The sequence below is a fragment of the Delphinapterus leucas genome, chromosome 6, assembly GCF_059928025.1.
Source record: "Delphinapterus leucas isolate spDelLeu-1000000601 "Yukka" chromosome 6, BTC_Dleu_Yukka2, whole genome shotgun sequence".
Lineage (NCBI taxonomy): Eukaryota > Metazoa > Chordata > Mammalia > Artiodactyla > Monodontidae > Delphinapterus > Delphinapterus leucas.
In genome coordinates this window covers 123,633,522-123,656,432 of record NC_143134.1, presented here as the reverse complement: position 1 = coordinate 123,656,432, position 22,911 = coordinate 123,633,522, and the positions used below count along the sequence as shown (strand labels likewise).

Here is a 22,911-nt window from a genome sequence, read left to right as displayed (position 1 = left end):
GTGGCTTTTCAATGAGCCTAACGGTCAGTTCTTTTATAAAGGAAGCAGCTTTCAGATGTGCTTCTAACTTCTGATGTGGTTAGGATTTCTTGAGATGGGGCTCACTTATACTGTGCTTGGATCTCTTGAAAGTTACTTCCAACGTCCTACAGCAATCTCCCTGCCTGTCTGTCATCTATATCAACGATCACTCATCTATCATCTATTTAGTTATCTATCATCTATCATTTATATCATCTATCAGTCGTCTACCTATATCAACTATATCATCCATCCATCCTCCATCTACAATTCTCAAATTGGAAAATACCTGCTTGCCGGGGAATCAAGCAAACGGTGTGTTGGCTTAAAATGTCCTGCTGTTGATCCAGCTTTAGGAGAGGGAGTCATTCACTTAACTACATTTATGGACCCTGGGGAGACCCAGACTTTCATACGCTTGTAGTTTGGAGTGGGCGGCATCTCCAAAGCTGGTCTGGCAAAGCTCCCAGGGGCTGCCTCTCAGATCCTATAGAATACTGCAGGGTCCCTGTGTGAAGGCAGGAGCCCCCACAGCCCTTCACCAGGCTCCAGCCTCTGGGGCCGACTCTCAGATCTGGGTGGACCAGCTCACCAGCCCAGCCTCCGTCATACCTCCAACTCGCCGAGAACAGGGTCACGGTCCCGGGAAGCACCAGCTACGAGAGTTCATGCAGATTTCCCCCCCGATATTCCCAAGCCCACCTTAGAGCACAGAAGAAGTTTGGGTCCATGGGGCAAAATGTGTGTTCATTCTCCAAGTACACAATTTCAAAACAAATTTTGAACTACAGCTTTCTTATTGATTTCCTATTAGTTTTCTGACAAATTAGGCTGTAATTTTTTATTTTTTTCTATTCATTGCTGACCCTTTTGGCTTTACGAGGCCGTGTGAGACGAATTATGTATTTTACACACACACGTCTGGCAGGGTCATAAATCTCCCACATCGAAACCCTGCAGATTTGCCTCAAATTTGATAGTCTCGGGTCTGGTCGCTATGGGCTGGGGCTGATGGCTCTGCATGATGTGTGGCCACGCCTGCAGCTGGACAGAGGGCCTCCCGGGGTGCCCAGCAGGCTGTTGTGCCCCTGGAGTCATTTTTCAGCCCATGGCCCCTCGCCCTTGAAGGGAGTCTGGTCAAGGGGGACTCATGAAAACCCTGGCCTCGCCTTCCTGTGACAGCTGGATCCAGGGAGCATGGGGCTGTGAAATGACTGGCCAGAGGAGGAAGTACATCCACCGAAGGTGTTGGATGCATTTAATCTCAGCCGACGTCACGTGTGCGGAGGTGAGGGCTGTGGCACTCAAATATATTGACCTGGGGCAAGACTTCAATTTCAAGATTACTCTCTCCAAGGTCTCACCTTGGCTCCAATCCCTGTAACCTCTTGGGCCAATAAATCTTGATACCAGCCTCCAGAGAAGTCATTATCTTTCATAGGAAATGATTATTTCTCCGTTAAACCCCTCATGGAATTTTCCTGGGATCTGTCTCCTTCAGCTTCCCCGCTCAGCTGTTCCCTCCTGCCTAAAATGCCCAAAACTCACCTCCAGCGCTTTAAACCCCAAATCATCAGACGAGCTTTACGAGTCCTTTTGATGCTTTGCCCTGCGCAGCCATAACATCCTCTCTACGACATACAGATGAAGGCCACGGGAGCGGTTGGGGGCGATGGCCACACACCTGCAGCAACACGCCGCATCCTTTGGGATGGTGCCTTCCCGTGCCCGGGGCGTCTGGCTCCCACCGGGCAGGAGGCGAGCACACTGGCCTTCCAGAGGGAGCTGGGGCCCCGGGGTCAGGTTGGCCTGCAGCTGGGGGACGAGGCTGTCGGTCGAGTGCTCGACAAGCGGTCAGGGAGTCCCATCCCACGCTCGCTGGCTTCCCTTCAGCCCCGAGCTCCCAGCGGGGCTGCAAGTCCCACATTTGTCCCCCGTCCCTTGTCTTATCCGCCCACCCTATGCCAGCCATCAAATGCCAAGCTGCTCCTCTGCATTTGTCCCCCAACCAGTGTCCCCTTTGCCCCAAGCGAAGTCTCCTCTCTGACACCCTGTGAACACAGCTGGGAGCAAGGGTGGTGTTTGCAAAACTTGACCGCAGGCTGAGGGGGAAGGGCAGGATCTCACACACACACAGATGCCCTGCACCCCTGGCCCTCCTTTGGGAGCTCCCTGCGCCCCACCCCTGCCTGCTGCTCACCTGTAGGGACCTTTGCAGCGGCCGTGTCCATCCACGTGGTAATGTGGGCATTTAATTATGCTGGGAGCCCACGTCCTAAGTCCAGCTCTACCTCTTCCTGGGGGTGTGGCAGGGACACCCGCCCCCAATGCCTCCATGACTATGTCACTGCCCTCTCTACCGTGTCATTGTGAGGACACAGAGGAAAGTCTGTCCCCGCCAGGCTCCATCCCCGGCACGTGGCAAGCACTCAGGAATAATCCTCCTTGTAAGTCTTCCGGAGAACGGTTGGTGTCCTTAACCAGCTGAGCCCGACACCAAACGCCGGCTGAAGGGGTGTGGAAGGCGGCACCCGCTCCGGGGCCAGGGCTGCAGGTGGAGTTTGTCTGCCCACTTCTTCCCTCTCCCTCGTGCAGACTTCCCCCATCTGGGGGGGGCGCTCAGAGAAGGGACAGCTGGCCCTGCCCTCCAGGGCTTATGTCCATTCAGCCGGACACTAGCTGGCATGACCAGGATAATGAGCAGGGAGGAGACTCAGGGCTGGGAAGGGGGTTCTGCCTTTGTCACCGGCGTCAGAACGGGCTGGCCCTCCAGGTGTTGGGGGCACCCGGGTTTTAGAGTCCCTCTGCCACATACGTTCCAGGCATCCTTAACCACGGCACTCAGCTCTCCGAGCCTCAGTTTTCCCCTCTGTAAAACAGGAATACCAATATCTCATTTCATCAGCTCTAAGATGCAAAACTTCCCGACATTTCAATCCCTTTGAACTCAGGGTGCGTCTCACAAATCTAAGAATTGTCTGTGATACGTGCCACCCCACTAGCAGCACATACAATTGCTGGGGTGGCTCTCCAGCAGGGAGGAGGAGCTGACTTGAGGAGCGGCACCAGGCTTCAGCAGGGCAGCAGGGCCTGGCTAATCCTCGTAAGTTTTCACCCTCCTCAGACACAACCCCACCCCCGCGTTTCACTGTTTCCGCACTTGGCTGCATTGTATAATCAAAGCATATGCTTTTCCTAAGAACTTGTCACTAAATCAATCGTGTGTTCTAAGGCCAGAGGCCCTTTAGATTTGAGAAACTGTGGCATTGTTTTTAGGGTGCAGCCTCCCAGCGCTGCACTAAAGCAGCACGTAGGCCCACTGGCTGCCCCAGAGAGCAGGGGTCCCAGAGACATCCCCTCCAACCCCCTCAGTGTCTGGAGGGGGACACAAGGCCTAAAGAAAGAGCTGTGGGTGACAGTGGGTCTTGAACCTGGGGAGGGAAGGGGCACGGTCCTTCCAAGTGGCCTTGAGTGTCTCCTAAGGCCTGAATTTTGTTCCCCCCAGAATTCCTATGTTGAAGCCCTAAGCCCCAATGGGATGGTGTTAAGAGGCACCTTTGGGAGGTGACCAGGGTTTGATGAGGTCATGAGGGTGGGGCCCCCACGATGGGGTTAGTGACCTTACGAGAAGAGACCAGAAAGCCCCCTCTCCTCCGTCCACACACAGCACAGAGGAAGGGCCAGGTGACCACAGGCGAGAAGCGGCCGGCCGTCTGCCAGCCAGGAAGTGAGTCCTCACCAGAAACTGACAATGCCTGCACCCTGATCTCGGACATCCAGCCCGTGAGAAATAAATAAGTGTCTTTTGTTTAAGCTGCCTGGTCTGCAGTGTTCTGTTATGGCAGCCTGAGCAGACCAAGACAGTGTTCAAAAGCTAAGACCCTTGGGCTTCCCTGGTGGTGCAGTGGTTAAGAATCCACCTGCCAAAAAAAAAGAATCCACCTGCCAATGCAAGGGACACAGGTTCGAGCCCTGGTCTGGGAAGATCCCACATGCCGTGGAGCAACTAAGCCTGTGAGCCACAACTACTGAGCTGGTGTGCCACAGCTACTGAGCCTGCTCTCTAGAGCCCACAAGCCACAACTACTGAGTCCATGCGCCACAACTACGAAGGCTGCGTTCTCCACAGCAAGAGAAGGCACGACAATGAGGAGCCCCCGCACCGCAGCGGAGTAGCCCCCACTCACCACAACTAGAGAAAGCCTGCACACAGCAACGAAGACCCAACGCAGCCAAAAATAAAAACAAATAAATAAATTAAAAAAAAAAAAAAAGCTAAGCCCCTCCTAGAAGAGTGAAGCAGGTGTGCAGGTGAGGCCTAGACTCCTTCCCGCCAGCCCGGCCTTGACCATCTTTGCCAACTGCATGATCAGATCCTGGTCTGTTTGCTCAACAATCACCATAGGACTTCGTGGCCATCCCTCCCAGCCTGAAGGCAGGGGGTGGGGGTGGTGGTGGTGGTGGTGGTGATGAGCCAACCCCCCAGACCAAATCCACTTGCTGCTCCGTCTTGATCTCCACATGTTCTTCTGCCTTGTACCCCCACCCCCCGCCACTGCTCCTCTGGTCCCCTCCTCTCCTCAGCCCTGCAGCCACAGGCCCAGGGCTCAGCATGTGGCCAGCCCTCTCGCTTCCTCCTGTGGGGACCTCAACCAGCCCCGACTTACCATCTGAGCCCCAGCCTCACGCAGCCAACCAGTAGCCCGACACCAACCGCAGGTGTTGAAAAGGTCTCTGGAATTCAACAGGGCCAGGGCAACTTTGATCTCCACTCTCACCTCTGCACTGCTCTCCCCTCCCCTCCCCTACAGTCTTTCATCTCAGCCAAGGGCAGCTTCGTTCTTCCAGCTGCTCGGACCAAAGCCTGGCAGGCAAATGTGACCTCTTTGTCCCATACCCTGGATTTAATCCACCATGTGTCCTACCTTCTTACATACCCGAAGTCTAATCCTTCTCACCAGCACCACCGCCAACCCCTTGCCTGAGCCCTACTGTGTCTTGGAGGGCGGCGATGGCCCCTCAAGGTTCTCCGGCATCTTCTCTTCCCCTGGTTTGCTGTCCTTCCAACACGCTCGCCGCTTCTGCCTCAGGGCCTTTGCAGTTCCTCTACCTGGGCTGCTTGCCTCTCCTCACCTCCTTCACCCACGGTCTCCTTCTCAGAGAGGCCTTCCTGACCCCCTGTGTGCAACAGCCCCCTCCTCCCGCCCTGCTTTACTGCTTTTTATGGCACTTAACTTCACCTTACTTGTTTACTTGTTTTGGGTCTCTCTCCTGGAACGCAGACCCAGTGGCACTCGGGCTTGGCTTTGTCTCCAGGGCTTGGTGTTGAGCAGAAGCCCAGCAAATGTTAGTGAAGGAAGGCAGGAAGAATGAATGGGGAGGGGGCACAAGTGCCTCTTCCAGGGGCCCTTTGGTTTGGATCATCTTAACCAGGGTTTTCTAACCCTTGTCTGAAACAAAAACAACAAAGCTCTTTTCAGACAAAATCTTACACAGAACCTCACAATGTAAAGAGCAGAGAGAGGATTGCATTGCTATAAATGTAGTTTGTGTTCAGATCATATCATTTACATATTTAACAATCACACATAAGAATGAGGTGGCCTGGAACGTGAGAATTTGACCTTCCAGGCCAACGGATGCTGACTCACGTCCGCTCTGTGGTCCACTTCCTTTCTTTTCTGTTTTGGTCACACAGTTCAGAGAAAATCTTGATATGCATAAAACAATTAGGAATAGCATTGAAAAAACAGGTCTGCTGTCATATTGAGCAAACAAGCCGTAGGAATCTTTAGTTCCTAGGTGCGCGGAGAAGTCATCCCCGAACGCTCTAAAATTTACCTCTGTAACACATCTGAGTTTGTGCGGGTGTTTTGTGACATTTTATGAGTTAAAATATCATATTAAAAAGTCAAGGTCAGCGTTGCAGACCCTCTGAAGCCGCAGGTAGGGTTCCCAGAGAAAACACAGGACGCGCAATAAAATGTGAATTTCATTTAAACAGCGGATCGTTTTGAAGTCTAAGTATGTCCCATTAAATTTGCATTTCAGGTATGATACATACTTAGACTTAAAAACAACTCTCGAAAAAAAACCCAAAAACAAAAAACAGCTCTCCGTTTATTTGAAATTCACATTTAACTGAGCGTCCGGTACCTTCACTTGCTAAATCTTGCGACCCCATCCCAGCTTGGGGTGGGGAGTGGGGTGTGTCTGCGGAGGCGGTGATAGTGGGGGCGGGGCATGGGGGCGGAGCCGGGGCGCGAGGGGGCGGGGTCAGAAGGCGTGGCCAGGCGGTTGGGGAGGGGCCATGAGCTCAGGGGCGGGGCAGGAGGCGTGACCAGGGGGCTGGAGGAGGGGCGAGTCGGTGCCTGGCGCTCAGGGTCCGGGACTGAGGGGCGCCTGGGAGCCGGGGCCGGGAGCGGGCGGAGCTGGGGGCGGGGCCTGGCCTCTGGCGGTGGGGGCGGGGCCGGGCGCGCGCGGCGCACGTGACGGCGGTTGCCAGGGTGAAAGGTCAGGCGCGGCGCGGCACTCCCAACATGGCGGCGGCCGGGACGTCGGTGTCGGCGGCGCGCGGCCCGGGAGCCCCGGCGGGGACTGGGGCCCGAGTCCGGCGCCCGACCCCGGCGCGGCCCTCGCGGCTGCCCCCGCTGCTCGTGCTGCTGGCGGCGGCGGCGGGGCCGGGCGCGGGTGGCGCGGCGCGGCTGTACCGCGCGGGCGAGGACGCCGTGTGGGTGCTGGACAGCGGCAGCGTGCGCGGGGCCACGGCCAACAGCTCCGCCGCGTGGCTCGTGCAGTTCTACTCCTCGTGGTGCGGCCACTGCATCGGCTACGCGCCCATCTGGCGGGCCCTGGCCGGGGACGTGCGAGGTGAGGCGCGCCCCCGCGCGGGACTCGATCCCGGCCGCTCGGCCTGGCACCTGCCCTCCGGCTCGCGGCAGCTTCTCAGGCCCCTTTCCCGTTGCCCTACGGGGGCACCTCGCATAGGCCGCCGCTGGCCCGCACCCCGGGGTATATCCCCCATCTGACCGGTGAGATCTTGGGAAGTCGGTCGTCTTAAGTCAGAATGACAAGAACCCTTCTCCTCCAGCCCTCACTCCACAGCTGGGGACAGGGAGGCCTCCCCATTATCGCCTAGCTCTCCAGACCCCTAGTTTTGAGCCCCTGAGACCTTCATTAACGCCCCAGGCCTTTATCCCAGCTGTGTCCCGACGTGCACGCCATCCTCAGTAATTCCACTCCAGCGCCTAGTCTCCTCATTCTTTGAGGATCCCCATTCCTCTTCCAAGCCACTTTCCCTGTAAGTCCTTCTTCATCCTCTTCAGGTTTGGTTAGCTGAGCATATGGTGGATACTCACAGTGTCCACAACGTAGATGTCCAACTGTGCTGGAGACTTCTCTGTAGAAGCAGAAAAAGACCTTCAAAGCATTTCATTGGTTGGTTCCTTGTTCATGGACGTGCAGCCTTGGATAAATCTGTCACCCACCAAACTTCTGGTCATGTTCCCACAGTTTATTGATGTTTGGCATCTTTGTCATGTTGCAAATTGATAATCAGTCGCTAAGCTATTGGCCTGCCCTAAATGGCAGAGTTGTAGCCAGTTAGGCGTTTTGCTGCAGCCTCCCTGCAAGCTGGCCACGCTTCAGAACGGAATGCGAATTGCTCTGAAGTGGGAGCTGGTCTCCGGCAAGAGCTGGGTTTGGCAGGGCTCTTGCTGAGGTTGAGCTGACCTCTAATTATGTATTTCAGTGGGCAAGAGAGCAACAAATTGCTAGGTTCTCTTCCTGCACTTTAGTTTTACATCCAACCCTGTTGTGATTTTTTCATATCTAGACAGACTCATAAGGAAACTTTAAAAAAGTCTAAATAGGGCTTTTGTGCATGACTGTAAATGATTATTTTTAGATGCGTCTCCTTTTGCCTTAGGGTGTTGGGGCCTGTTGATTCTAGAGGGTCTGTTCTTTGATCTAATGTCTTCTTGAGTCCCTAGTGTTTGGCACTGGTCAGAACTGAAATCAGAGACTATGAAACGGACGTTTTACTCCTTAGTAGGTTTTTTTTTTTAAGCCTTTGCTTTGACACCAAACAGAGGACTTTGCAATTCTCTTTTGTCGTTGGGTGGCGGAAACACAGGTAAATTAAAACGCGGGTCGCTCTGGCAAGACAATTGTCACCTGTTCTGTGCATATTTTGATTTTTTCAGTTTAGTGTCTGAAATATAAATGTTATAAACCAGCTTTGAGTGTCGCAAACGATTTCATAGTTGAACCAGCATGTAAGGAGCCTTGAAAATTGTCCCTGGAACTCAGAAGGAAAGTTGTTTTTGGAACCGAAACTAGTAAAACCCATACCTAATGGTGTGATTAACTTAACTGTTAGCTAAATAAGGTTATCTTAAATGAGTTGGACATCCTACAAGTCAAAGCAGGAAGAGCAGGCCTGAGACAGGAGATGTGGCTGAGTGAGAAACAGCTGTGGCTCGGAAGACAGGGCAGGCGGGGCAGGGTGAGGGGAGCGGCGGCCAGGGGGCCCTGAGAGCCAAACTGCCCCGGGGGGCTCCCAAGCACCAGCTCTGACTGGAGGCAGAGGCTTGGCACTTGGGGTCCCCAGAGAGGGCTCACCTGGGGACTTGGTCGGCCCAGCCCAGGCCTGCTGGATCAGAAGCTCTGGGCGTGAGGCCTGGCGTCCTGTCAGCACAAGCCCCAGAGGTGGAGGATTTCTGTGCTCAGGGACACTAACCCTGCAGGACAACTGCAGGGATGGGCCTGTGGCCAAAAGGGGCGGAAGCGTGGCTTATGCAATACCCCCTCGTGGCTGTCCACACACGAGAACTCCCCAGTAAAGGAACCCGTTACTTGGCCCTGGGGTCCCACGTGACTGGCCACAGGGCCCTTCCGGTGCCTCATTTCCGCGAAGTCCCCGTGGAACGCGTTGGGAAGAACTGCCCTCACCCTCACTGAGGAGGCTGGCCCTCACTGAGGAGGCTGGCGCAGCCCCTCTGCCCAGCGCCGCCTTCTGGACGCGGGCCGTCACGCAGGGGAGGGGGCGCCCAGCGCCCACAGGGGCCAGTCTGAGCGCAGTCATCACTCCCGCTGTTGCTACTTTGGGCCGGCTCAGTCACTTGTGAATTGGAGTGTCCAGTGAGTCCCCGGGGCACGCAGGCCTTGGACTAGGCCCGTCAGGTGCCTCTTCCCACTCCTCTTGAAATGCAGTGTCCAGCCAGCTTGCCCCATCTGCCCCCCACCCCAGTCTCGACAGCACTGTGGCTTCTAGAAGGTGGGTGGTTACAGTACAGCCTCTACTCCCTGGCTTGAGATTGCCTGGGGTGGTGGTGGTCACTGAGCTAGAGGAGCACCTGCTTCCCCTGCTGTCCCCCCACGAGCACCTCCTAAGTGGCCTCTTCCACTTGCTCAGCGTGGGTAGGGGTCTGCAGAAGGTGGGACTCCTCCGCTCGGCAGGGCCTCTCTGTGCACAGCTTAGGGACACCTTTGTTTTCCTAAAAGATTTGGATTGAACTTCAGCTCTTCGCTGATATTTTCAAGATTTTGAAAATAATTGTTTTTCCTTCGAAGAAGATGGCTTAACCAACAAAAGATCTACTGTTGGGTGTCAGCTGTCCTCCCAGCGTTTATGTAGATCTGGCTCAGGCCTGTCACTTCTGAGTCCTTCGCAAAACAAAACCCTGCCGTGTCCCTGAAAATCCTTTGCCCGGAGCTGTGATGGTAGCTCAGTTGGTGATGCCACTTCCTTTTGAGGTGGGAGTTGAGACACCTGTGGCGGGGGGCAGCCCGCCACCACCGAGATTTGTCAAGGCAAGGAGTGTCCCTCTCAGCATCACCGGGTCCTGGTGTCTGTCCTGGCCCATCTCTCCTCCGCTCTGTCTTTGGGGAAGAGCGCCAGGGAAGCAGGGGCAGGTTTTCTGTCATTGGCCCCAGAATTCTTGATGAGAGACTCAGAGGGGCGCCCCGGAGCTGGCAGGCAGGCACCCGCCGCACACCCCTTCTCCTCCCGTCACCCACGTGTGGTCACACGGTTGAGGGGCAGGCCAGGGGCACCAGAGCCCCGACGGCTCGCTCCTGGCATCTGTGGGGACAGCCGGGCCCCTTCTTGCTGCCGGGGCTTGGTCTCACCTCCGAGTGAGCTCTTCATCACCAGCGGTCTCCTGGTCAGCATGGCCGCAGGCTTCGTGGGCATGAACTAGACCACCTGGTGTTCCCCACGGGTCATTACCTGTGCACCGCAGAAGGAGGCGGGACTGAGGGAGGAGGGGGTGCTGATGGAGCGGGAGCTCACCTGGACCCCAGAGAGGTGGGTGGGCAGGGGCGCCCCCCCCTTCCCCGTTAGGGGCCCAGCAAAGCTTGTTGTGGGCTCCCGCCACCAAGACTTGTCTGCAAGACCCAGACTTCATTGCGACCAGGTCCAGAGGGACACCGCCGCTGTGTGAAGCCCGCGACACTGAGTGAAGGAGCCCTGGTGGTAAATGCCGCCGGCCTGCCTGGGCTTTGCAGGCGAGTCAGGGACCTTACCCGTCTTGGGGGCTTTTCCTGCCTCGCGATGCACAGCCTCCAGCCGGCAGGAGCCTGTCCGCATCCAGTGGGCCCACTGCAAAGCCTGCGGGACCACGTACAGTGTCAGCTTAACCACACCGGGCGAACTCGGGGGCTGAAAGGACGCCGGAGACCCAGTCCCGGCCCTCTGCCCCGTGGCGAGGCTGAGGCAGAGCGCGCAACTCCAGGCTGCTCTGGGGGCTCGTGTGTAACGCGTGCTCCTTAGCGTGAGGCTTAGTTTCTGCCGAGGCCTGTGTGTCCTGGTTTGCAGCCTGAACTTGGAGCTTGTCTAAGCAGCCCTTTGCTCGTCCAGGAAGGGGCGTGTGCAGGGACCAGAGCGTCCTCCAGCAGCTGGAATGTGGGATCAGAAAGGCCAGCGTCACCCTGACTTGCCCGAGGACGAGGAGGGAGAGGAGGCCGGGGTGGAGCCGGGCCTTAAGCACTGCACCTGGCCGCGCCGTTGGAGCCCCGGAGGCCGCTTCCTCTGTTCTGTAATCATCTAGAACCAGTTGTTGCTGGACCATAAATCAGACTTTTATAGATGTTTCATTAGAGTGTGACAAGTGACGGTGAAAAGTCTAATCCTGTTAGGTTAAGTAATATGGTTACTTGACAAGGAAACTTGAAATAAATTTTAGTCCACTGTGTACAGAAGCTTAATTGTTTCACGAGTATTTTTTAAGCCTGCGGTACTGAAAACAGACGGGCTCACGAGTGGGAGTGCGGAGCAGGCGCAGGCCTCACCGCTGCTCCCTGTGGAGGCTCTGGCGGCCTCCCTGCCTCGCAGCTGGCGCGCTTCACCCCCGTGTCTGGTTGGGGGTGGCTGACTCTGTCTCGTCCTGAAAGCAGGCAATTTGCATTCGGTTTAGAGCGCTTCTCTCCTTTGTGTGGTGGGGTCCCAACAGGTGGGAGAGGCAGGAGGAGGGGAGGGTACCAGCTGAATGGGCGAAGACCCCGAAGCTCAACCTCTGAAGTGGTTTGCATTTTATTTGATAAAATAGACTGTCTCCCTTTTGTGTGGCGTGAATGCCGTCCATCTGCTGGGATACTTGCAGTGGCTGCTGGCGCCTCTATAACCGAAATTCTCCCTCATCTGCCTCCTTCCGGGCCTTCCCGCAGCTCCGTGTGAGGTGTGGGCAGGCCCCGCCCCAGGCTGCCCCCCGACGGGGCGCGCTGTCTGGAGTGGAGCCCTGGCCGCCTGTGGACGCGGGAGCCCTCGGGCCGGGCAGGGGGCTGTCCTCTGCCCGCCAGCATGCGCCCTGCCGGAGCAGCGTCAGACTCCGGCTCTGCATTAATCCAAGTGCGTTCCCCCTCCCGTGGACCCCGTCCTTGTGGGGAGGTGCGGGCAGCATGGGCAGTGGGTTGGGGGGGTAAGTCCTGGGAAGGGGAGTGGGGCGGTGGGAGCGGCGCAGGGCAGGGCCGCTGAGCGAGGGGCCCGCCACGTGGGGGCACGGCAGGGCCAGGGCGCGCCCAAAGGGTCCAGCTCCGAAAGGGGCCGGGGGAGCCGTGTTCTCCCTCTTCCTGGCCAGCAGAGGAGTAGCTTTCAGCCGGGGCCGCATGACCTGCTTCCTCTGGAGGATCCCTGGCTGCTCCCTGGAGGACTGAGGGCCAGAGGCCCACTGGCCGGCGGGAGTGCCGCAGGGGAGGGAGGTGCCCCACCCCGTGCCAGCTCACTTTGTGAGGGGCTGACGTGCTCGGGGGGTGGGTTGTGGAGGGTAGCAGCGCTTGTCCTCCAGAGCGTTAAGGTGTTTGGGGGGTAGCGTCCGTTTGCGAACGGGAGGAAGGATGGCCTTCCAGGTGGAGTGCACTCTGGGGTAGATGGGGTTTGGCCCAGACTTGCCAAGTGAAACAGTTGGCAGCCCGGGGCTCTGTGGCGTCACTGTCGCGTTCGTTTCCAGGGCCCAGCTGCCGTTCCTGCCCTTGGTCAGGCACTGCCCAGTCGGGCTAGTTTTCTTCCACATCCTGCTGTTGAGACACGTGTAAAACTTGGACAGAAGGGTGGGACTCGTGTCCTCTCAGTGCCATGTGGCCTCATCCCCAGGTTCCCCAAGGACTAGGTCCAGGGGGTGCACCTGTGTTTGACCTCTGCTTAATGACTGTTAGTTCAGGGCTCAGACTCAGGCTGCAGTGAACTCACAGACCCGATCGGGCAGAGATGCAAATCCCTTCTGTCCAGTGGCAAAGGGAACCCTGCTGGCGCTGGCCAGCTCTGTCTCAGCTGGGCTGGTGCTGGTGGCCATGTGCTTGGTCCTCTCTCACCCCGCACGGGTCCTTCAGTAACCAGGTCAAGGGCATGTGTGACACCTGTTCCCTCTGCAATGTATGAGTCATGCTCTTAGCTTTTTGAAACTTATACCCTGATACTGACTTAGGATGGACTCAGTGTAGGGACCCCTCATGCTAGTGACTTTACCGAGCATTCCATATATTAGAGATGTCCAAGGAAGGACTAGGCCAGCGTAAGTTTTTCTTAAACATCCCACAAGGCATTTCAGCGCAGCCGGACTGCTCCTGAGGCACCATTGCTTTTTCAGGTAACACCTCAACTTTTTTTTCTTTTTCATTTCGAAGCCACTGGCAGCTGTACCCTATTTTGAAGGGCTGGGTCTACCTACTGGGTGCCTGGGACACTTGAAGGCGCTTTGGAGGCTGAAAAACCTGAGTAGGAAGGTGTAATCTAGGGTCTCTGTTTTACAGCTGGGGTGACACAGGCACAAGGAGATTCCTAAGTTTCCCAGCTCCTCGAAACCTGGTGGCAGAGTGGGTGTGGGCCGGGCGTTCTGCCTCCGGCCGGGTGTCCTTATGCTGTCCGGCACTGCCTGCCGCATTGGGGTGGGACACAGTGAGTCTGGAGGACCTTCGGGGTCCATTCAGGGCGGCGGCCCGGTCCCAGCTTGAAGGGATGGTGGGTGCACACTGACTCCCTCCCAGGAGGGCTCCCAGGGTGCTGGTGCATGCGGGCGCCCACCCCCAGCAAAGCCTGTTTCCCCACCCGAGCATCCCCTGCGTCAGGCCAAGAAGAATTTTCCACCTTTTCACTGGGAAGGTGCGAGTTGATGCTGAGCTGGACGAGGGTGACCTGCCAGTTGAGGGCGGGCTGCCCTGCCTGGAGACTTCGTAGAAAAGCACACTTGGGCCTTCCCTGGCGGTCCAGCGGTTAAGACCCTGCGCTTCCACTGCAGAGGGCGCGGGTTTGGTCCCTGGTCGGGGAACTAGGATCCCACATGCCGCGTGGCCAAAAGCAAGGAAAAGCGAGCTCAAGGTCCATGTGTCATGAATGTAACAGGAGGTGGGGAGGTTCCCTGCCTGGCGGTCTCCTCTGCCCTCCCGGCTACTGCCCAGAGGTCCGGCCCGGCACAGCTCCAGGGCAGAACGCCCCGCCCCCCTCAGTCATCCCCTGGGGACTTGGAGCCGCTTCCTCACCGGTAAAGCAGGAAGGGAGACAGTCGCATCCCAGGCTTGGCTGTGAGGCTTGCCCGGGGTCGCGAGCGGCAGAGCTGCCTTGAGAGCTGAGTCCTGAGCAGGAGGGAGGAGGTGACAGCGGCCCTCGCGGCACAGGCGCGTCGTGCGGGTCGGGCCTGGCCCCGTCCATGCGTTCTGGCCCGTGACGTGGCTGCATCCTGTGGTCGGGGTGGGGTGCCACGCTCGCGAATGGGTTCCTGCCCTCTGGGGTGGCCCACGTCCAGTGAAGAGAAGGTGTGAGATGTGTTGGGAGTACAAGAATTGTCTGTACGTTTAAGAAGGGGCCACGTTGTGCAGGGCTTTTTAAAGAAGTTGTCAGAGGAAACGGCTGCTTCATTCCACGTGTGACCGTCTGAGGGTTTGGGGGGGGCGGGCGTTAGGGTGGCAGCGTCGGGGGGCGCTGAGTTGGAAGTGGGGCATGTCTTCGTCTGGAGGCAGCAGGACCAAGCATGGAGAAGATCCTGGTGGGACCCTCCGCTTCGGTGGAGGGCGGGCCGGGCGCCTCGGGTGCGGCGTCTGCTCTGCCTGCCTGGACGACGGGCCGCGGGCTCTGGAGCCACCGAGCCGACTGGACCTCGGGCAGAGCTCCAGGCCCCGCCTGCGTAACAGCCAGCTGCCTGCCAGGCAGGCCCCACAGCGCGTAACCTGTGAACTTGCTCCGCTTGGGAAGAGAGGCTGGCAGGGCTCCTCTTGCCCTGGTGACCGCTCCTGGGCAGGGCCAGGGATGGCCCCTGTGAGGAGGCGACGTGTGTGACACTGAGGAGGAACGTGGCCGGCCACTCAGAGGACAGCGTCCGCCCGAGGACTGTGTCCTGTGGGCTGAGAGCCGGGCGCGTCGTGGTGGGGCCGGTGTCCCTGCGCTGGCCGGGCAGAGCCTCGGGCTAGGGTGGGCACCGGGCCCGGACTCGGCTCTGCGGGCCAAGCAGCCCGTGGAGCCCGCGGTTCTCGTTTGCAGTCGCGGAGCTGTTGAAGCGGGGCCGTGTGTGAAGCCAGCGCCGTGTTAGAGTTGGGAGGGCCGGCACCCGGGCCTGCGGCCTCCTCTCCCTGCGGCCGCGCGTGGCAGCCGTGCTGGGTGCTGTTTGCGGCCTCCTGCACCGGGAATCCTGGGCGGTGTGAGCTGAGGAACAGGACGCGCGGCCTGCGGTGCACGGACGCGTAACACGCAGCCCCCGCAGGTACCCTGAGGTTCCCAAGTTTTCTACATTTATTTCTATAACACACACTTATTAAGAAAAATCTGAAAAACAAAAAAGTGGGCCCAAGTCCCACCGTGAAAACCGCACCCTCGTGAATGGCTTTTTCTGTCCGGGGCTGGCTCCCTTGTGTGCATAGTGTCAGCTCTTGAAGCAGTTTTCCGTTTTCTTTCTGTCTGGGTCCTAGAGCACTTTTTTTGAAGATGGAGTGAAAGTGTGCCATGGAGATTCTCAGTAAGCCCTGAAGCCCTGTGTCTGTGCGCCGGGGAGGAGGTAGCAGAGCGCGGTGGCGAGTACACCCACAGCCCGGCCGGCCGCCGGGGCGGAGGTGGCCCTGGGAGCCCAGCAACCTGCCAGCCGTGCGTCCTGTCCTGCGTCTGGGCCTCTGCCGCACTAAGTGGATGAGAGTATTAACTGTTCTTCCTCAGGTCCTTGTAATTGGAGACTCCAGAAAGATGTGACCTGTGATTTGGGAGGGCTCTGTGATTTTTGTTTTCCATCCATTTAAATGGCCTCGAGATGAACCGGTTTCACTGAGGCCACATTAAGTGCAACACTATTCGCTCATTGACTGTGAAAGCAGAACTTTGGTTTTGGTTTTTTTTTTTTTACTTGATTCTTTGCATTATATTAACGTCGGTAAATATTTTGTATAATTACAGAGAAAAAAGGCATTTTTTTTTAAGATTTTTTTTTTTTAATGTGGACCATTTTTGAAGTCTTTACTGAATTTGTTACAATATTGCTTCTATTCTGTGTTTTGGTTTTTTGGCCCTGAGGCATGTGGGATCTTAGCTCCCCGACCAGGGATCGAACCTGTACCCCCTGCATTGGAAGGCAAAATCTTAACCACTGGACCGCCAGGGAAGTCCCAAAGGCATGTATTTTTAAGCAAAAGTGGTGTATGAGGTGGAAAAAAAAGTAATGATTGAATTGCTAGTATGTAGAAGCCGTCATGTTTGTATAATACTTAGTGATGGGCAGTATTTTCTCTCTCCTTCCAGGCATGCTTTTAATACAACCTCTGGAGTCTCAGGTCGTAGCAACACCCAGAGAAAACCCGTTTGGCGTGATTTATAACCAGATGACTAGTTTAGATGGGTCGTGTCTGTCGGAACTCACCAGCGCCTCAGGGATGGACCGTTGTCAGTTCCCACTCAGAAGTCACATGGTGCAGACGGCAGCTAGCGGGACTCGCCCTGTCCCTGGCCCGGCCCCTCCGGCCGGTCCTGCCCGGGTGCTCCTCTGCTCCTCTGTGTGTCTGCAGAGGCCGCCAGCTCATCCTGCTTCCCCTGCAGCCCATTCCCCTGTAGGCGAGGAGCCAGGAAACATTTGGGAATCTTACCGTCCCAGAGGAAGGGAGCAAATCTTTAAAGGGAAAACCTCACTGGAGGATGTTGGGGAGACCGCTCCTTGGAAGCTGGTGACCGAAGGGACGAGCTCCGCCCTTACCGCTGGGCGAGCCGCGCCTCGGGGTCTCCAGGGCACAGCCTCGTCTGTACAAACTGCCCCCGCCCGCCGTCTGGCCTGCAGCCCTCGGGAATTAAAGTGTTGGGCGGGGAGGGGGGGTGTCAGTAAGAAGGAAGGCAGCCAGAGGTCACCCATCTCCTGTTGGAAGGATGCCACACCACCTGGGAACTGTTCTCCCCCAAAGCTGAGATCTAGGTCCGCATGTTTACAGAAAACCCCGGGGGCAGGGGGCACTCACAAAATCCAGATGGTGGGAGACCACGGGTGTAGAAGACAGGCCTTGTTTGGACGCGATTTAAACAAAGTAAGCAAAAATGGGACAGTTAGGAAGATTGGACTCCCGACCAGATGTTTGTTGCTGCTGAAGCTGTTGGTCTGAGCTGGTGTGGTGCCGAGAGGACGCTTGTGCTGGGAAAGCTCTTCCCTTTTGGAGGCGCGTGGTCGGTTATGTTGAAACGACTGGCTGGCGGAGGCCCACTTGGCACCGCTGGGAAGGGGCTCAGGGTTTGAGTGAAACAGGACTCAACTGTGAGCTGGTTAAGTGTTGATGTTAAAGGTAGGAAAAAAGGTATTTGAAGCCGCTCCTTTTCTACTCCCGAGAACGGCAGCAGTGTCTGAGGGTGCGGGAAGGGCCTCGGGGAAAGGGTTCGGAACCACTTCCTTGGTGTTTGCACACAGCTAGCTGTGTCTCTGGCCAGAAAGACCGGGGGCCGGACGCTGCCGGCCTTTCCTCTCGTTCGAGTGAGTACACGGGAACGTTCTGGCTAAACGGCCTGGACCACGTGCGTCCGGTTAAACTGTAAACACTGGCTCGGTGTCCCTGACGGGGGGCCAGCCACGGGCTGATGGCAGCCCTCTGTTCCCAGCGCTCTCATCCGTCTCGGGGTCGTTTAATTAGGAGACCGAGGAGGCCGCGGGGCGATTTGCAGGTTAGGCAACAGCGCTAATGAGGGTCCCATCCTCTTTCCCAGCTCAGCTCAGGACTGTCCCGAGCGTGGACGGGCTTGCGGGATGGCCCGCGAGGCTGCGGGCCTGGGTGGACCGTGGGGATGCGCCCGCACTGATGGGTCTCACTCCTGCTTTTCAGACTGGGCCGCTGCCATCCGAGTCGCCGCCCTGGACTGTGCGGAAGAGAAGAACCACGAGGTGTGCCGCGCCTACAAGATCCACTTCTACCCCACCTTCCGGGTGAGTACCTCCTCCCTGCGCGTGGCGGCGGCTTTAAGTTGGAACCCACCAGCTGTGTGACTGCTGCGCTGTCAGCGTTTGGGGCGGGCGTCTTGAAGCGTGGGGGGTTCTGTTTGCAGAGGGGCGCCTCTCCTCCCACCCTGCTGGGTCGCCCGTGTCGTGGTGGGACGGTACCCGCAGCTCCTGCTTGCACCCAGCGAGGGGAGGTGGGTGAGGCCTGCGGGTGGGGGAATGGCCGGGAGCTGCCCTGAGAGCCGGTCTGAGGCCCCCAGGTGTCGGTGTGCGGCGATGGGTCTGGGTGCCGGCGTGTGGCCGGCCTGCCCGGCCGTGTGCCTGCACGGCTGTCCCTCACACGGGCCTGTCCCTGTCTCTCCCACTAGGGGGCGGACTGGAAGCTGAGAAGCAGACCCAGGTCTGTGTGCGCACGTGTGCGGTCACTCGCCTGCACCCGAGCGCATCACGGTGACTTTACATCTCAGGAAAAAAGCTGAGCTTTTGGAAGTGACCTCTGAGAAGCTTGGAGACCCCCCTGCCTCTCAGCCCTCACATCCCACGCTCTCTGTGGCGCAGCGTCAGCTGCTTCTCCCCTAAGTGTTGACCTGGTGACAGCCGTGCATCCGTCTCCTGGCTGGGCCGCGCCCACTGGTTGGCCTGGTGCCCCAGCCCCACCAGAGTCACCCTCCCCTTGAGCCCCGTGTCGAAACGTGTTACTGTTTTATTTTCCTGTCTTATTTTGTTCCAGCTTTTCACACAGGGCTCTGTGTGCTGTGTGTGAGCTTCGGGCCTCCTCTCTTTCCTAACAGGACGTTGCTGGAATCACCCGCACACCGGGTGGGGCTGGGCTCCGCCGGCAGCACGGCTTACCGCCACGGGCCCTGAGCTCCCGGGCACTCGTGTGTGTCCTGTGCCCCCTGGCGCCAGCCTGGAGCGCGGTGCTGGGCCTTCCCTGCTGACGGGTGACAGGCAGTGATCACTGCTCCGCGGGTGGCCCTGTCTGTTGGTGTCATTTGCCCGTTTTCCTCTCCCTCGTGTGTGCTTTTCTGACTGATTTACAGGAGTCCTGTGTCTTCCCGACACTCGCCCTCCTTCAGCTATGCGTGTCCGGGGGTGTCAGCACCCAGCCTGTCACTGTTTCCACTGTCTTTACTGTGTCTTTTAACGAAGAAAGTTTTTAATTTTGATGTAAAGTCCTTTTGTTCTGCTCAAAGACACTTGATATAGTGCCTGCCCTCGTCCCTAGGAGTTTTGTGTCGTTGAGCGGACATACCGTGAACATCTAGCACCAGGAGCCTTTAGGGGATGCGCCGTCTGCCATAGCTCCAGCCCTGTTGGGGCAGAAAATGTAAAGAGCAGGGTTCCGCTTGGTACTGAGCAGCCACTCGTGAATCTGGAGGGAAACACTGTCATCCACAGAAAGACATAGAAATGTGGTTCGTCATCAGTCAACGTCAAGTGTCTGGAAAAAAGGGACTAAAGCTCTCAAAGACGATGGTCGTTTTGTTGCTTAAAGATTAAACGTTTACACAGACGCCAGGCAAGGCTGTTTCTTATTTGTTCTTTGTTTTTCTTCTTAGTATTTTAAAGCATTTGCAAAGGACTTTACAACTGGAGAAGATTTTAAAGGTAAGGACCTAAGTGTTGTGTTCTACCGTCCTAGATTCCTTCCCTCTTAGATAAATCTGTTCACGTGAGACTAGAACACGCCCTGGTTGGGTCTGCCCCTCACCCCGGCTTTGGCACGTTTACATCGGCACCATCGGCCCTTCCTTTCCTGTAAGGGTTCAAACGGTCCTAGTTTCAGCGAGAATTCTTTCTTCTGTGCTTTGCCTTCCTTGGCAAATATGGTGGTGAAATTTATTTTCTTAAGTAAACTTTTCTGGAAAAAAGAAAAGTTTGAGAAATGCACACATCACAAGGGCACCCCGATGAATTTTTGTCAGTGATCCCCCCCAGCTCCCCCCAGGAGCCCACAGTGAGGGCAGTCTGCCTGCCTCTGAACTTGGTGTAGATGGACACATGCCTCTGTCTCCACGCCGCGTGCGTGTGCGTGCGTGTGCGTGCGTGGGCCCCCCCCCCCCGTGGCCGTGTGTCCCTGGAGCTCACCGATTCCCACGCTGGTTGCTGAGAGGCCTCCCGGCGTGTGAATCCACGGCCGTGTGCGCTCGCACTATCGGGGCCCCGGGGCAGGACGGGCGTTCGGCAGGCAGATGCGGCTGTGACGGTGGGTGCCGCCCTGCAGGGCCGGACAGAGAGCCGCAGACGGTGCGGCACGCGATGATCGACTTCCTGCAGAGCCACGCGGACGAAGGCAGGCCTCCCGGGTGCCCGTCCTTGAACCCCATTCGGTGCGTAGTGCTGTAAAAAGGTGGCACGCTGCAAGCTGAGTGTAATTTTGTAAAGTAGCGACTTGCGTTAAGTGACGTGGGCACTGGTCTGCGATGGCCTTGAAAGCACTGAAAGCCTCTTTTCCTCTTCAAAGGCCCAGGGACGTTCTTTCTCTCATTGACAGCAGCGGCGGCCGTTATGTGGCTGTCTTATTTGAAAGCAACAGCTCCTACGTTGGACGTGAGGTACTGTCTGCGCCTCTTCCGGTGTCGGGTCTGTGATCAGATTGCTGTGTGGCAGTAACTACATCCGCCTGATCTGTTGTATTCTTGGGATTGGCGTTTGTGTTATTCAGCAGACGCACTGGTTACAGAGAAGACTGTTGGGGTGAGGCTCTGCCCCCAAGGGGAGAGGAAGCAGCTCCCGAGTGCAGCCTGGTCCTCTGGGTGGGGGGCCTGGTTCCCCGGGGGGTGGCCAGGAGGGACTCACGGCAGACCTGGCCCTCGGGACGCGCGTCTCCCCTGAGGGCATTCTCTCTTTCCTAGGCGTTACTTATTTATTTATTTTCTGGTACGCGGGCCTCTCACCGCTGTGGCCTCTCCCGTTGCGGAGCACAGGCTCCGGACGCACAGGCTCAGCGGCCATGGCTCACGGGCCCAGCCGCTCCGCGGCATGTGGGATCTTCCCAGACCGGGGCACGAACCCGTGTCCCCTGCATTGGCAGGCGGACTCTCAACCACTGCACCACCAGGGGAGCCCTCCTAGGCATTATGATCAAGATTTTTTCTTTGCTGTATTCTGAACTCCCAACTTTTTTGCCAAATCCCAGGTTCTGTAAAACAGTGTTTCTGTCGTGAATCTTTGCTTTGTTATCACTTCACATGTGTGGGTCTGAAGCCCTTGCCTTTGGCAAAGTCTCAGTAAAATCCAGGTGCCAGGAGCCGGGCTGGAGGACAGGGATTCTTTACCCCGAGGTCTCCTAGGGATGAGAGGAGACACCTCACTCCGGAACTTAGCCCCGGGTGCCATGTTTCTCCCTCCCTGCTGGCCTCTCGACTGTTCTTCCGAGATCGGGGCTCTGGGAAGGAAGTGTGGTGGTCCCAGTGGGGCTTTGGCTGCCAGGCAGGTGCCCGGTTCCTGCTCTCAGCAAGGCCCCTGGTTGGGACACGGCTCTTTCGCTCCTGAGAGAGAGGTGGTTCCGCACCCGACTGTCCGGGTGGCACGCCTGGGGCTTGCTGTTAGTTTTTCACACTCTTCTAGCTCCTGAGATGCCACCCGGGGGTCCCACTGCCACTGCCCCCCGCCACTGCACCTTCAGCCTCAGCAGCCCTGGACTGGGCAGCTCTGGAGGGAGGAACGGCTGACCGGGGACGCCGTCAGCCTCCCAACGCAGGCCCCGAGGGTGGAGGGGAAGCTGGAGGCTGGGGCGTGGCCCCAGCTCACGTGGGGCTGACCGTCCCTGTCTGACGACTGAGGGCCTTGGAGGGTGTGTAAGGAACACAGCACAGACCCGTCTGATGGTCTGCTCGGTGAGGAGGCTGTAGTTCCTGCCGTGCGACAGTCGGGGGCCTGAAAGTGCCACAGAACAGGGATGTCGGTGGTCTGGCTTAGAGGGGATGAGCTGCGATGCTGTGAGAAGCTGCGTTCGTCAGTCCGTTTCCGGAGGACCCTGCCGTCCACAGCGAAGGCGACCTACTTTCTCGTTGCCCAGGTGATCTTAGACCTGATTCCCTACGAGAACATCGAGGTGAAGAGAGCGCTGGGCTGGGATAAAGCCTTTCTGCAGAAGCTCGGTGTTTCTTCTGTCCCCTCGTGTTACTTGATTTACCCAAATGGGTCCCACGGATTAGTTACCGTGTAAGTAGAGTCTGGCTTCAGGGATGTTTGTGACGCCACCGACACCCCCAGCCCCTGGGCGCTCACTGGTGTGTGGGGTGGTGGGGGAGACCGGCTGCAGGCCCCACACGGGCGCTCGCCTTGCTGACACCAGCAGCACCATCATGAAAATGCCGCTGGCCTCTGCGCTGGGTGCCTGCACACCCGTAAGATAAGCTCGGCTGAAGAGGAAGCAAGTTGAGGCGAGGCTGGGAGAGCGTCACAGGCGGGGAGGTGAGCTGCCTGCCTGGCCCCCCAGCCTCACGCCGGAGGCCCCAGGCCAGCCTCGCCCGCGGCCCCGGAGCTCTTGGCGAGGCACCGCGTGTTGACACGGCGGCGAGAAGGCGGGCGCTTTCCTCCCTCGGGGCTCCTGTCTCAGCCTCTGGGAAGTTTAGCTGGGGCACCGAGGGCGCCGCCCCCAGGAGCCTCAAGCACGCCGTAGTTCCTTGGGTGTATTTTCTATTCTTTAAAAAAAATGGAATTCAGGGTAAGCCAGGAGGTCTTACCGGGGGCGCCCGGCTCTACAGCAGACCTTCCTTGAGCAAACCGCCATCTTGTTTCAGAGTAAAAAGCTCGTTTTACATTCAGAGCGTCATCTGTGCGCCCTCAGCACAGGGCGTCATCTGTACACCCTCAACGTAAAGTGACGTTGATATTTTTACCAGTAACTGCTGCGTTCTCCTTTGGGGAATGAAAATAAGCTCTGGACCCTTTGGGGGGCCCCTGAGCTACCTGGGGAGGGCACAGTAACGGCCTCCACAGCCCTCCACTCCCCGCCAGTGGAGGGGCCACTCCGCAGTGCCCAGGAGCCACCGGGCTGTGAGGGGGG

At 57.6% G+C, this 22,911-nt stretch overlaps 1 protein-coding gene across 1 annotated transcript in view; it reads left to right on the top strand.

Moving 5' to 3' along the window:
- The first annotated feature begins 6,542 nt into the window (after positions 1-6,542).
- The window catches only part of QSOX2 (quiescin sulfhydryl oxidase 2), a 29,115-nt gene continuing 12,746 nt past the window's right edge, over positions 6,543-22,911 (top strand). Inside the window, exons 1-6 of the mRNA XM_022578216.2 lie at positions 6,543-6,891; positions 17,782-17,882; positions 19,457-19,505; positions 20,122-20,227; positions 20,362-20,452; positions 21,919-22,064. Coding sequence (XP_022433924.1) covers positions 6,561-6,891; positions 17,782-17,882; positions 19,457-19,505; positions 20,122-20,227; positions 20,362-20,452; positions 21,919-22,064 — 824 coding nt within the window. The 5' untranslated portion in view covers positions 6,543-6,560. The remainder of the gene's footprint in view (positions 6,892-17,781; positions 17,883-19,456; positions 19,506-20,121; positions 20,228-20,361; positions 20,453-21,918; positions 22,065-22,911) is intronic.